At 37.3% G+C, this 14,080-nt stretch overlaps 1 protein-coding gene and 1 long non-coding RNA gene across 5 annotated transcripts in view; one reads left to right on the forward strand and one right to left on the reverse strand.

The window, feature by feature from the left end:
- LOC136035192 (uncharacterized) overlaps positions 1-14,080 on the forward strand; it is a 181,436-nt gene that overhangs the window by 146,863 nt on the left and 20,493 nt on the right. The window lies entirely within an intron of this gene.
- The window catches only part of LOC136035190 (threonine--tRNA ligase 1, cytoplasmic-like), a 62,847-nt gene continuing 53,721 nt past the window's right edge, over positions 4,955-14,080 (reverse strand). For all 4 annotated transcript variants that reach the window (XM_065716771.1, XM_065716772.1, XM_065716775.1 and 1 more), the window contains 4 exons: positions 13,875-14,053; positions 10,555-10,729; positions 8,574-8,688; positions 4,955-5,178 (listed from right to left, as the gene is read on the reverse strand). In XM_065716771.1, the coding sequence (XP_065572843.1) occupies positions 5,030-5,178; positions 8,574-8,688; positions 10,555-10,729; positions 13,875-14,053 (618 nt within the window). In that variant the 3' untranslated portion in view covers positions 4,955-5,029. The remainder of the gene's footprint in view (positions 5,179-8,573; positions 8,689-10,554; positions 10,730-13,874; positions 14,054-14,080) is intronic.

Raw genomic sequence — 14,080 nt, forward strand, 5'->3', positions numbered from 1 at the left:
TATGGTGTTTTTGCCAGGAGATTTTAATGCCCAGGTTGGTAGAAATAGGGATAGATGGTATCCTAGCCTAGGTAAGTTTGGTGTAGGAAAAGAAAACAGTAATGGCTATAGGCTTTTGCAATTTTGTAGGTATAACAACCTAGTTATAACCAATACGGTATTTGGTCACAAAATGGCCCATAAGTTGACATGGTATTCACGCGATGGTAAGACAGCAAACCTTATCGATTATGTTATTGTAAACAGAAGACTAGCAGGGTCAATGCAAGATACTAGGGTGTATAGGAGTGCCGTTATTGATGTTAAAAGTATAGATCACCATCTAGTAGTTTCTAAGGTTAATTTAAAGCTGAAATTTCGGAAGGGTAACTCCCTCCCGGAAAGTTATGATGTTGGTAGACTTCAGGATGAAAATTTGAGAAAAAAATTCCAGGAACAGTTGAGTACTAAACTTGAAGGTTTAAAATTTGACAACGTGGAAGATGGATGGAATAATTTCAGAAAAACAATTTGTGAAGTTGCTGATGGTGTCCTAGGGAAGAGTGCTAAGACTGCAACTAGGAATATTAGTGAAAAAGCTTTAGGTTTAATAGAGAGTAGAAGGGGTTTGTATAAGAATTATCTGAGTGATAGGTCGTATGAAAACAAAAGGAATGTAAAGAAAGTGGAGAAAGCATTAAAATATGAACTAAGGAGATGTGAAGTGGAGGCGATGGATAAAATTGCTGAGGATCTAGAAGATGCGGCTAGACGGCATAATAGTAAAATATTATACTGGCATGTTAATAAATTGAAAGGGAGTAGCCAGTCCGGACTAGTCCCAGTTAAAGATAGAAATGGGGCCACAATTAGTGATAAGGAAAAAGTTAAAGAAAGATGGGTGGAACATTTTGAGAATGTGCTAAACCGAGATACAGTTGCAGGAAAAGATATAGATGAAAATGAAAAAGTTTGTGATACCTTGGATGTGAAGGAAGATTTGTTTAGTGAGGAAGAATTAGCGACAGTACTAAAAGGATTAAAAAATAATAAGGCCCCAGGTGTTGATAGTATGATTAATGAGTTTCTTAAATATGGTGGCTCTGAGGTTAGGAATAAGCTACTGAAGATTATGAACATGATTTTTGAAAAAGGGGAAGTACCCAATGATTTTAGGAAAACCTTCATTAAACCACTGTATAAGAAAGGTGACAAGAGTGAGTGTCGTAATTATCGAGGCATTAGTCTGGTCTCTGTAGGTAGCAAATTACTGAGTAATATGATACTTTTTAGACTGAGACATGCTGTAGACAAAGTTTTAAGGGAAGAACAATGCGGTTTTAGAAAAGGTAGAGGATGTGTCGACCATGTTTTCACTCTTAGGTTAATAATTGAGAAGTCCCTTCGTTGTCAAACACCTTTGGTCCTTAGTTTTAGCGATTATGAGCAAGCTTTCGATTCTGTTGATAGAACAGCGTTAACAAAGGTCTTATCGTTATATGGTATACCAGAAAAATACATTAAAGTGATTTGCGCTATGTACGAGAATAATACTGCTGCGGTTAAGGTAGGAAATGAGGTTAGCAACTGGTTTTGTATTAAATCAGGAGTTAAGCAGGGTTGTGTTCTATCCCCCTTTATATGGATCATTTTGATGGACTTCGTCTTAAGGAGCACAGGAAAGGCAATTGGAGACCATGGAATCAAATGGGGAGGAAGAACGCTCCTGGACTTAGATTATGCTGATGATTTAAGCATATTAGATGAAAGTGTGAGCAAAATGAATGAATTTTTAGAGGTTTTACGAGTTCAGGGTGCTAAAATAGGCTTGAAAATTAATGTTAAGAAGACTAAGTCACTAAGGCTAGGAATAAGTGAAGATGAACAGGTGACACTAGGTAACGAAAAGATTGATCAGGTTGGAACTTCAGTTACCTTGGTAGTATTATTAGTAAAGATGGTGGTAGCAGTGAAGATGTTAAAAGTAGAATAGCTAAAGCTCAGGGTGTTTTTTCACAGTTAAAAAAAGTTTGGAAGAATAGAAAGATAAGTCTACATACCAAGATTAGAATATTGGAAGCTACAGTGATGACAGTGGTCAAATATGGCTCTGAAGTATGGACACTCTGAAAAGCAGCTGAAAATTTACTAGATGTTTTCCAGAGAAATTGCCTACGGATTGTTCTGGGTACCCGGCTGACTGACCGTATTTCAAACAGTAGGTTGTACGAAAAGTGTGGTTCAATCCCGCTTTCTGGGGCTATAATGAAAGAAAGGTTGAGATGGCTAGGCTACGTTCTACGGATGAAGGATGACAGATTACCGAAGATTGTCCTTTTTGGCCAACCGCCTAGGGCTACACGGAAAGCAGGTCGTCTTTATATGAAATAAAGCCTATATACATCCTGAAGTAAAGCCTCTCCTGAAGGCTGATTCTAGGTGGGAGCAAAGGTGGAAGCTAAGCTTGCAAATTGCCACGGCGGTGGTGGCGTTGCAAGCAAGGATGCTCCCCCCTTCCGTCCCTAGGCAGTAGAGCAAACCCGCCAGCACACCTCATAGCGGTGAGAGGGTGTAAACGTCATCTAGCTTCACGCCAAGCGAAGTGACGGCCAACGTGCTCCGGGTGACCCGTAGGACTGGGGCCCCTGCGGTTAATCATAACCAAGAAACATCCAGAATTATGTTGAATATGTCTAATATGAGAGCGAATTTGGCTACGGCATTCCCGGCATTAAGCGATGCGTCGAGGCTGGCGACCTCGTCGAAAAGTGAACTAGCTACCATACTATCAAGAAGACATGGCCTGAATATCGGCTGCTGGAACCTCTGTTCCATCAAATGTTCACTAACGCAAGCCTTCGTAGCTGAAGAATTTTATTTATATACAAGATTAGAGACAAGATTAAATGGACAAACGACACTTGACCTAATAGCCCCTTCGGGTAAAAAGGCCATACTATTCAATTCTGGCCCAATGGATGAATCCGGCCTCGCAGGAGTGGGAATAATCATGACACCCAAGATCGCATCGGGACTCCTTGACTGTGAAGCAGTGTCTGACAGAATTGTGATGGCCCGTTTAAAAGGTCAGAGTAATAACCTGACAATACTATCTGTATATGCCCCTATTCGTGACGCCCCTGACCACTTGAAAGACAAATTCTATGCTGACCTCCAACTGAATATGAATAAAATTCCTCGTAAGGACATCCTCGTGATCGGTGGTGACTTCAATGCCAGGATTGGCACGAGACTAAACGATTCTGAATGGGCCATTGGCAACCACGGGTTGGGCGACCGGTGCATTAACGGAGTTAGACTTCTCATGTTTGCTATGCTGAATAATCTCAGTGTGGCTAATACATGGTTTAAACACAAACCTTGCCACACTTACACTTGGAGATCCCGAGATGGTAGAACCCGTGCCCAAATTGACTATTTACTCGTTTATCGTCGCTGGAAGTCAATGATTGGAGTGGAGGACCTCTATAATAATTCCTGTATTTAAGAAAGGGGATCGAGCCAATTGTAAAAATTGTAGAGGAATTTCCCTGATACCCATTTCTGCAAAAGTTTTCACAATAATAGTATTAAATAGGTTCAGAAATATTAGAAATGATCGGACGAGGCCAAATCAAGCAGGATTCAGACCTGGTATGGGATGCTGCGATCATATTTTTAGCCTGAGACAGATCCTGGAACACCGCCTTATACACCAGCAGGAAACAATACAAGTCTTTATCGACTTTGTAACGGCTTTTGACTCGGTAAAGAGAATTGCCATCTGGGATGCAATGAGGGATGATGGAGTGCCCGAAAAGATAGTCCGTCTAATTAAGGCGTATTACGTGGGAACGAGGGCATTTATAAGAGCTGACGGAGAAATCTCAAAAGAAATATCAATTGACAAAGGAGTGCGACAGGGTTGTGCCTTATCGCCTATTTTATCTAACTTTATCATTGACCAGATCATGAAGACTCTTGACAAATACAAAGGTGCGACAATCAGTCCAGCACTATCAATAACAGATCTTGATTACGCTGATGATGTGGATATCTTGGCTGAGTCGATAATAGAAGCACAGCTCATGATAGACGACATTGCTGCTAGATCCCTTGCTACTGGACTAAAGATCAGCCAATCGAAAACAAAATCGATGCGCACCTCTGGGCCAGATGAAACTCGAATCACATTGAATGGCATCCCAATCGAGGACGTCCAGAATTTCAAATATCTAGGTTCCCTAATAAATCCCAAGGGTGAAGCTCTAAGCGAAATACAAAGCCGCATCTCCGCAGCTTGGGCAGCATTCATCCAGCTTCGGAAGTGCCTCTGGCTACGAAATGAAATCTCCCTTCGAACAAAACTCCGGATATATAACGCTTTGGTCCTCTCTGTGCTTCTTTATGGTTGCGAAACGTGGCCCCTCAGAGCTGGGGAAGCTAATAACCTGAATGTCTTCCACCACAAGTGTCTTCGCTGTATTCTTGGCCTGCGTCTCTCTGACCGCGTCCGTAACGATGTCATCAGAAGAAGATGTGGTGATATACCACTTGTCTCTGATGTTGTCAAAGCGAGACGTCTACGATGGTTCGGGCATACACTGCGCCGACCGGATGACTCGTTCAGCAAACAGTGCTTGAAATGCCAACCCCTTGCGCACTGGAAGAAGAAGCCTGGAGGACAAAAAAAGACATGGTTATCAACAGTTAGAGCCGACCTCGAGCCAATGGGAGGTTTCAAGAAGCACGGGCACCGATGGAATAGACAATGGATCCAGTTGATCGAGCCAATCGCACTTGAAAGAGAGCAATGGAGAGACGCATGTCGACAAATTCTGGATGCCACGATGGGCCTGGACAAGACTCGAACGTGACCCAAGTACAAGTACAAGTAAGTAGTATGTATATAAAACAAAATATCCTAATTTATGTTATGAATAACAAAATATCCTAATTTATTTCCAAATACAAGTAGACCTCTTTCTTATTTATTCACTTATAGCCTTTCTTAAATATAAAAAAAAAAAATATAAATACACAGACATAGTTAAAACTGTACTTCGCTGTCTTTAACTCTTTCCTTGGCTAATCGGTTGAATCTATTAATGACTTCGTCAACTGATTGCTCACCATGGACTATGTTATCTCGTGTACGAATGTTGACAGTCCCAGATGCTTTCTCTCGTTCCCCGACAACTAAGGACAAAATGTAAATATCAATCAACAAATTGTAAATTAGAAAAAAAATCAAATTTTTGAATTTTTCAATGAACACGTTACTAAAGCGGCGAACAACTGCATGTTTAGTCAGATTTGCATGTTCAAACTCTAGAATCCTTCCTCGTTCACAAGTAAAATTCGTCCAGAGTTTCTAGATAATATAATTTTGTCTAGTATTCAATAATCTAAAAAGTATGAAGCCTCTTTTACACAACATTAATTATATGGGCTTAAACGGGGCGTTCACAAATATGCCTGGCTGATTTCATACTTAAACAAGTGCATAGACACACATACACGTTTAGGAACGGAAGTCTTTCTAGACTTACTTGTGAATATTGCTCAATAGAATGAACGTAATTTTCGGTGCTGTTAAAGCACTTTGCAATCTTTTATTCTCTAATAATTTTTTTTCCAAGTTCTATAATGAAAAAGAAATCACCAATGCAACAGCACAAACACGCATAAAAAAAAGACAGAAGGAGAAAAGGAAGACTGTTTTCCTACATTAGTGATTAATATAGATCATCACTTGAATGAGGCCTTAATCCTACGCATCCATACAATCACATAGGTCAAACAGCATAGCCATACACAATCAACCATAAAGAATGATCCATGGACAGGCAATCGTGTCGTAAGTATAAGTCGTCATTTATCATTTATTAAAATCAGTAAAAAAAAGACAAATAATTCAGAGGGAACAACCCAACACAAGGGCTCATCAGGAGAATACACACTTGTCTATAGGGTTTGTACATAAGGTGTTTTCTGCTCGCAAAGAGAAAACACACAAAAGTTACTGAAATAATCTTCTTCGCTAAAATAAAAATGATTTATTTTTAGGTATTTTCGAAGACCACGCTGCCTTTCCATGGCGTACGAATAACAGTTCAAATAAGGATAAATTCTTTTATTAGACAGTGAAAAACAATGGCAAAAACTCAAGTCGATCACATATATAGTGATCGTCATCAGCAGATGCACTGTCAGTGTATATAATCGAAATATCTAGAGTTTTTGTCATAGTTTTTCAATGCCTAATAAAAGAATTTATCCCTATTTGAACCGTTATTTGTATGATTTATTTTTAATTAATTGTAATTGCATTTATTATAATAATCTATTGAGAATGAGTTTATTTGAGATGACTATATAGTCTATTTATTGAATTTTTATTAATTAAAACAATAATACAATAATTAATTAATATATAATGAATAATTAATTATTCATTATAACTGCTATTTTCAATGACTATTAAATTCTCAATTCTGTTTGTTAAAAATCTGTGTTTACCTTTCGTTAAATATGAATAAAAAATAATTCAGGTGATTCTTTGAAAAGAATCCAGCTTCTACACTAGAAGTATGAAAAAACATATACCATATGTTTTTGTAAGAGGGTCATACATTGTGGAACTTGTAATTGTGGAACAGGAAGCAGGAAACATAAAAGGGTCACATTAAAGTTTGTTTTCACTTTAGTTTTTGACTTTATTAAGTGAAGAGGGATTTGAAAAATGACAAGGAAATGTGATACAACATCGTTATTTTGCACCCAAGCAAACAAGATTAGATGTTTCTAATAGTGACGTTGGCGGGTCGTCTGCAGATTGTTCATCTACCCCTGCGGGCTTAAATAACACGGAAGCGGTTACTGATGCTCCAGTTAAACAGGACGATGCTACTATTGATTCACATTTCAGTCCACTCGATGCAGTCACTTCGCAGCACTCTATTACCCAATCTTATTTGGTTCCAAACGATATCGGATGGTTTGTCCACAAATTGTCGTCACTCCACATAGCGTCTGAACTTCGTCTGCTGAAGGAGTCCTTGGACTCCAGATATTGAATATGCTGGGACAACAGCTGGATGTCCTATTCGCCATCTGAGGACGGTGCTTTTTGTCGATTCTGTTTTCTTTTTTCGTCCGAAACAGCTAGCAAAGGCAGCCACAAGCACTTGTAAGCAAACCCTTCAGGAACTGGAAGGATGCAATTGAATACTACACAAAGTCACCGACAAACACAGTTTTATAAAAAATATGCTTTAACCGAAGACAACTTTATTTCTGTTGCAGAGAAAAGGCACGGTAACATTGTCCACCAGATACACAGCAAGGGCAGCGCAGGTTCAGAAAAATCGTCAGAAACTGAAACCGAGCAGCAGCAAATGCCACGTATGTTTCACCAAAGTTTCAGAATGGTCTGATTGCCGCTTGTGGGGATATTCTTCAACTGTCCATTGTCGAAAAAGTACACGAAAGTGCTTTTCGGGGCCTGTCGCCGAAACTGCGGAAGTTTCCAATGTAGAGCAGCTAAATTCTCACGGGGATTTTCTTGGTTTTGTCCCAGTTACGGTATGCATGGTGGCCGTGTCCACGTTCACAAGGGGCGGACTGGTCTCCACGGTTGACACTTAGACAAAGTCCATGAGAATTGTTTTTTGTATAACCTCCCAAACGAAAATTCTGGGTACGGCCCTGAGAATACCCCTGTCCTTGAATAGGGACATAAAAGGTGTCATTACATAATTGTCATTATTATTCAAAAGTAACTGTGCAATTAAATAGGAACATAGGTTTCCGCATATTCGGCTAGAAAAACGGGTCAAGCACTGGCTAAAGTAAGCCGAAGGATTGGCAGAAGACCGGCCATTCAGGGAGACCCTTATACAGAGGCTTTGTTCAGACACCGGGGGAGACAAAAACGCCTGGTCCTGCAGGAAGTAATCCCTTTGTCATCCTTCATCTGTAAAACGTATCCTAAACATTCCAACCTTCCTCTCAACCTCAGTCCTCAAAATCCCTCCTTCCTCAATCTCCTTTCAACCTACCTCAGCTAATATTATATATACATTTTTTTTCAGAGTTGTAATTTCAACAAAATGTTCGGAAGCTACAGTGTTGGTTAACTTATTAATTTAAAACTTTATAGAGAACTTGACAGGGGACCATGTAGAGGGCTAGCGGCATTTTTTTATATTGCTAGCGAGAGAGACAATAAAGTTGTCTGATTTTTATTTATATCTTTTCAAATGTTTCGCAATCTTTTCATATACACTTTAGCAAAATATTTTCCTTAATAAAAGAATTATTCATTTCTATCAATCCAGTTTTAATTTTTTTTTTCTAAGTTAAAATTCAAACCACAACTTCCATTATTTTCGCAGATGTTGCCATTTTTTGTTTTTAATTTCGTTTTTAAAATTTTTTTGCTGTTTTCATGTTGATTTTTTTTTGTATTTAATTTTCCATCAATTGGAATTCTATGAATGACTGGCGGCATTCAGCTACTAGAAAATGATCCAACAAAGCCGGCTTATTTTGATACTTTTCTTCACAAAGAAAAGGTTGTGAATCCTTACCAAGGATGAAGTTGTGTTGACTTAGCTGGGCATTCCTGATTTTCTTGTTCATCGTGTCTCCTGAATCCGTGTCCGCATGGCATCTGAAACCGGCGCTCTTTATCCTCCTGGCAACCTGGAAGGATAACAATACTATAGATAAAGAAAGGTATCTACAAAAAAATAAATAGAGAAAAAAGCTAAAAATAAATGAAACAAGCAAAAATTGTTACAGAAAAGAGAGGATAACTTTTTGGATTTACTCAAATACATATTCTTGTATAAAGCATTATCGTCTTTGTTTTACAGAATAAATCAAATTGCTTATAAATACTTTTATAAGCTTTTTACATAATTTTGATTTTGTTTACGAAAACAGAAAAAAATTCGATTTACAGAATAAATCAAATTCAATTGAGAATTTGCTGATAAATTTTTTTATTATCAATTGTACTACTAACCAATCACCGCAGCAGCAAGCCGCCTGTAGCCAACATGGCTACGCACTGCCTTCATCCATTCTAAAGAAATTCCACATGATTGCGTAAAACTTCATCTCATATAAACGCCATGGAAAAAACGTATTATTGGATATATGGACGGTTAATAGATAGGCATATCTATTAACAAATGAACTAACCTCCTTTTTATACAATCCTAATAAGGGGGACTTAATGGCAAGTTTTCTTCTCACTCGATTGGACTATCTGTCTTGGCTTCTTCTACAATTAGCCATGACTTGATGCCCACAACTATTCCATTTTAATTCAAAAATCAACGGATCAAAATCAATCGAGTATTTGAATACTAAAAATTTTAGCATTTAAATTTTTTTTTTAATTAGTATAAAATTCTAGTATTAGAATACATATTTAGTATTAGAATATTAAATAATTCATAGCACTAATTATGAGCTATCATATCCCCGTACCCAAGCATCAAAGGATTTATTTTTCCTTTTGCGGCATATATTTTTTTTTGTCTTTAAAAATAAAAGAAAAAAAAACTAATCGAGCTCAAAGGACAGTGGCGTCAAACTAAAAAAAACCTAGGGGTGAGGGCAAAATAGCTGGGAGGGGGGATCTTTCGATTTTCCAAACGAAATTATCAAAAAAAAAAATTTACACTAATATACTCTAATACTCTAGCGAGTAGTCATGGCGACATAACAAAGAAGAAAAAAATGATACCAAAAACAAAGCAACTGAGAAAAAAAGAAGCAAAATCGCTAAAAAAATTTCAACACGTTAAAAACTCATTTGTGTTTTATTTATGTAATACAGAATTATGTTTTTACTTTAACCCATCGTGTGTCAATAAAACGATCAGTAATTCAACATTCGTTTGGAAAAACTTCAAGAAGTATTGTGTGGCAAAAAAATAATTTAAAGAATGAGATTTTACTAACATCGAGATTAAAGCCAGCATCAGTCAAAACTAAACCCATACAACAGCGGAGTCAATTGACGAAACTTTAGGGGAGAGCAGACAAAATGGTTTTTTTCCAAAATGTAAGTTGAAACCATTTTTTCAATAAAGATGCCAAAACAGACATTTTTAGAGAAAACACCTCAAAAAAGATATTTTTCCAAATCTAGGGGCAGGGGGATATAGCCCACGTTAATAGCTGTACCTTGGCTTCACATGTTCCAATCTCGTGAATTATAAACCAATCATTTAGTTCATGAATCGCAAGTTAGAAAGTTAATCTTTTATATTTATATTCGAATAGTACCACCTTCTAAAATTTCTCTAGACCGTCTATACGAAATTCTTAACCAATCAAAGACTCGAAAAGCTTCTGAATATCATGATTTTTGAGAAATACTTTCTCTAGCCTGTGTTTAAAAAACGATATATTAACTAATTCAAAAGTTAAGAAAGATCTGAAAAGAACTGAGGCTAATTCAGAGGCTCCAAGCATGTTTCCCCAAATAAGACATTACGTTAACAGTGAGGTTATTATCTCTAGCAATAATCAAGAACTTGAATTCAAACTAACCTCAACAGCGTAATCGTCAAAAGGGGGGCCAACAGGAACAACAACACACTGTCTCGGAGAGAGCCAGAAGGGCCATTTGCCAGCATAAGATTCAGTTAAAACAGCTATCATTCTTTCGACAGAGCCGAGAATCGCCCTGTGAATAATCACCGGGGGTGTTTTCTCGCCAGATTCTCTAATGGATAAAGAAAGGAGAGAATTAATGATGAAAGCATTATTAGTTTATTAAGCAAACTCAATCAATTAAACTGTTAAAATATAAATTAAACTGCTCCTTTCTCTTCCCAAGGATCAAACAGTTCGTGGTAACGAACTGTAGTAAGGAGCGACCCGGCTCAATAGTAACAAAAACTCTAAAAAATGGAATTTTGATACCAATAACTACATCAAAAGAATCTCATTTTAATGCTGATTTTAAATATACAAGTTTCGTCAAGTTTAGTCTTAACCATCAAAAGTTGCGAGCCTGAGAAAATTTGCCTTATTTTAGAAAATAGGGGAAAACACCCCCTAAATGTCATAGAATCTTATCGAAGCGTATCAGAGAACCCTGTTGTAGATGTTTCAAGCTCCTATCTACAAAAATGTGGAATTTTGTATTTTTTGCCAGAAGGCAGATCGCTGATGCGTATTTATTTGTTTGTTTGTTTTGTTTTTTTTTTTCCAGGGGTGATCGCATCGACCCATTGGTCCTAGAATCTTGCGAGAGGGCTCATTCTAACGGAAAAGAAAAGTTCTAATGCCCTTTTTGAGTGACCAAAAAAATTGGAGGGCACCTAGACCCCCTCCTACGCTAATTATTTTCCCAAAGTCAACGGATCAAAATTCTGAGATAGCCATTTTATTCAGCGTAGTCCAAAAACCTTATGACTATTTCTTTGGGGACGACTTAGTCCCCCACAGTCCCCGTGGGAGGGGCAACAAGTTACAAATTTTGACCAGTGCTTACATATAGTAATGCTTATTGGGAAGTGTACAAACGTTTTCAGGGGGATTTTTTGGTTGGGGGGAGAGGTTGACAAGAGGGGAATATGATGGGGGAACTTTCCATCGAGGAATTTGTCATGGGAGAAGAAAATTTCCATGAAGGGAGCTCAGGATTTTCTAGCATTATTTAAAATAAAACAATGAAAAAATAAATATGAAAATTTTTTTCAACTGGAAGTAAGGAGCAGCATTAAAACTTTAGTTATTCTGTCTGTTTCAGTTTATATGCATTTTTATTTATATTATTTTAATGATTTTTTTCTACGCTGAAGACGCTATACGGGCTAACAAAGGAAATAAGACAAAGAAAAACTCCTCTATAGCATCATTTTTAATTTGTTTATTAATATCTTTAAGCCTAGGATTTTCAGTTCAAGGTTCATGTGACTCGCTACGATTCATTCATACCCATGTCAAATTTATTATTGATAAGTAGCCAAAGAGGAAAAGTAGAAAGAAGACTGGGAAATAAACAAACTATAAAAAAAAGCAATATAACTTAAAATAAACCGGATTAAGAGTTGAAAATAAACTGGAAATAACAGATGATAGCAATTGTATAAATTGCAGTGGTAACATCAATTGATATATAAATGCTTCTAATTTCGTTGAAAGCCTTAATCTTTATACCTAGTCTTTTTAGTTAAGTGTTCACGTGATTGGCAGGATTCCAGCACATCTACAACAAGTTAATAACTGAAATCCAGCTACAGAGGAAAAGCAGATGTAAAGAAGAATGAGTTTACGCCGTCAAGCTATGAGATTCCCACAGAAGAAATGTCAGGTGCGAGGTAAAATAAAAGGACATTGCAGCATTCATTCAGTGTGGAATTGGATTTTGATCGCATTGCTACTCAGGCGGCAAGACGGAAAACTGTATCGTTCCATATTAGTTTATTCTTATTATTATCTACAATACGAACTATCAGTTTGACAATAAATTAGAGGCTTGTCTATTACCTCTGGTGATTGAATGATAGCTAGATAGCCGTTTGGCCGTCGCTGGTCAGTTTGGGCCAGGAGCCACTTGAATATGGTCGCCTTACTAAGTATGTTAATTGAGTAATAAGTAAGGGGTTGTGATGCAGCCATCTTAAATCGCATGCTGCATATCCAAGCTTTTGGATTTAAGATATAATCAAAGATTTAGTCTTAAAGGACCCAAGACAGAAAGAAGGTTAGAAAATAAAGAAAAAAACGAACAAAATATAGCTTGGATAAAACCAGATCAACAACTGGAAATCAAGCTGAATAGTGGTGAGCATTCCAGATGAATTAAGCTGAATAACTACTTCAAATTGGCCACTGAAAAGCAGCCAAAGAGGACAGCCACAAAGAAGAATGGGAAATAGAAAACAAAATAAAAAAAAAACATACACGATATAGCTTAGATTAAACCGAATTGGCAACTGGAAATCAAGCTGAATAGGGGTGAGTACTCCAGTTGAATCAAGCTGAATATCTACTTCAAATTAACCACTAAAAAGCAGCCAAAGAGGAAAACCACAAAGAAGAATGGGAAATAAAACAAAACAAAAAAATTACACAATATAGCTTGGATAAAACCGGATTGACAACTGGAAATCAAGCTGAATAGTGGTGAGTATTCAAGTTGAATCAAGCTGAATAACTACTTCAAATTAACTACTAAAAAGCAGCCAGATAGGAAAACCACAAAGAAGAATGGAAAAAAAAGGAAATCAAGCTGAATGGTGGTGAGTATTCCAGTTGAATCAAGCTGAATAACTACTTCAAATTAACTACTAAAAAGCAGCCAGAGAGGAAAACCACAAAGAAGAATGGGAAAAAAAGGAAATCAAGCTGAATGGTGGTGAGTATTCCAGTTGAATCAAGCTGAATAACTACTTCAAATTAACTACTAAAAAGCAGCCAGATAGGAAAACCACAAAGAAGAATGGGAAAAAAAGGAAATCAAGCTGAATGGTGGTGAGTATTCCAGTTGAATCAAGCTGAATAACTACTTCAAATTAACTACTAGAAAGCAGCCAGATAGGAAAACCACAAAGAAGAATGGGAAAAAAAGGAAATCAAGCTGAATGGTGGTGAGTATTCCAGTTGAATCAAGCTGAATAACTACTTCAAATTAACTACTAAAAAGCAGCCAGAGAGGAAAACCATAAAGAAGAATGGGAAAAAAAATTACACAATATAGCTTGGATAAAACCGGATTGACAACTGGAAATCAAACTGAATAGTGGTGAGTATTCCAGTCGAACCAAGCTGAATAACTACTTCAAACTAACCACTAAAAAGCAGCTAAAGAGACAAACAACAAAGAAGAATGGGGAAAAAACAAAAAACAAAAAACTTACGCAATATAGCTTAAGTTAAACCGGATTGGCAACTGGAAATCAAGCTGAATAGTGGCACACTGGTGTGGCCTCTTCAGTGCATCCATAATCGTAATATCGATTTTTGGCCCATAGAAAGCACCATCACCGGGATCTTCTTTCCATGCTTCTCCAAATTCATCCAAACTTTCAGCAAGTTGCTAATACAATAGGAAATATATTTATGA

This window comes from Artemia franciscana, chromosome 14 (assembly GCF_032884065.1).
Source record: "Artemia franciscana chromosome 14, ASM3288406v1, whole genome shotgun sequence".
Taxonomy (NCBI): domain Eukaryota; kingdom Metazoa; phylum Arthropoda; class Branchiopoda; order Anostraca; family Artemiidae; genus Artemia; species Artemia franciscana.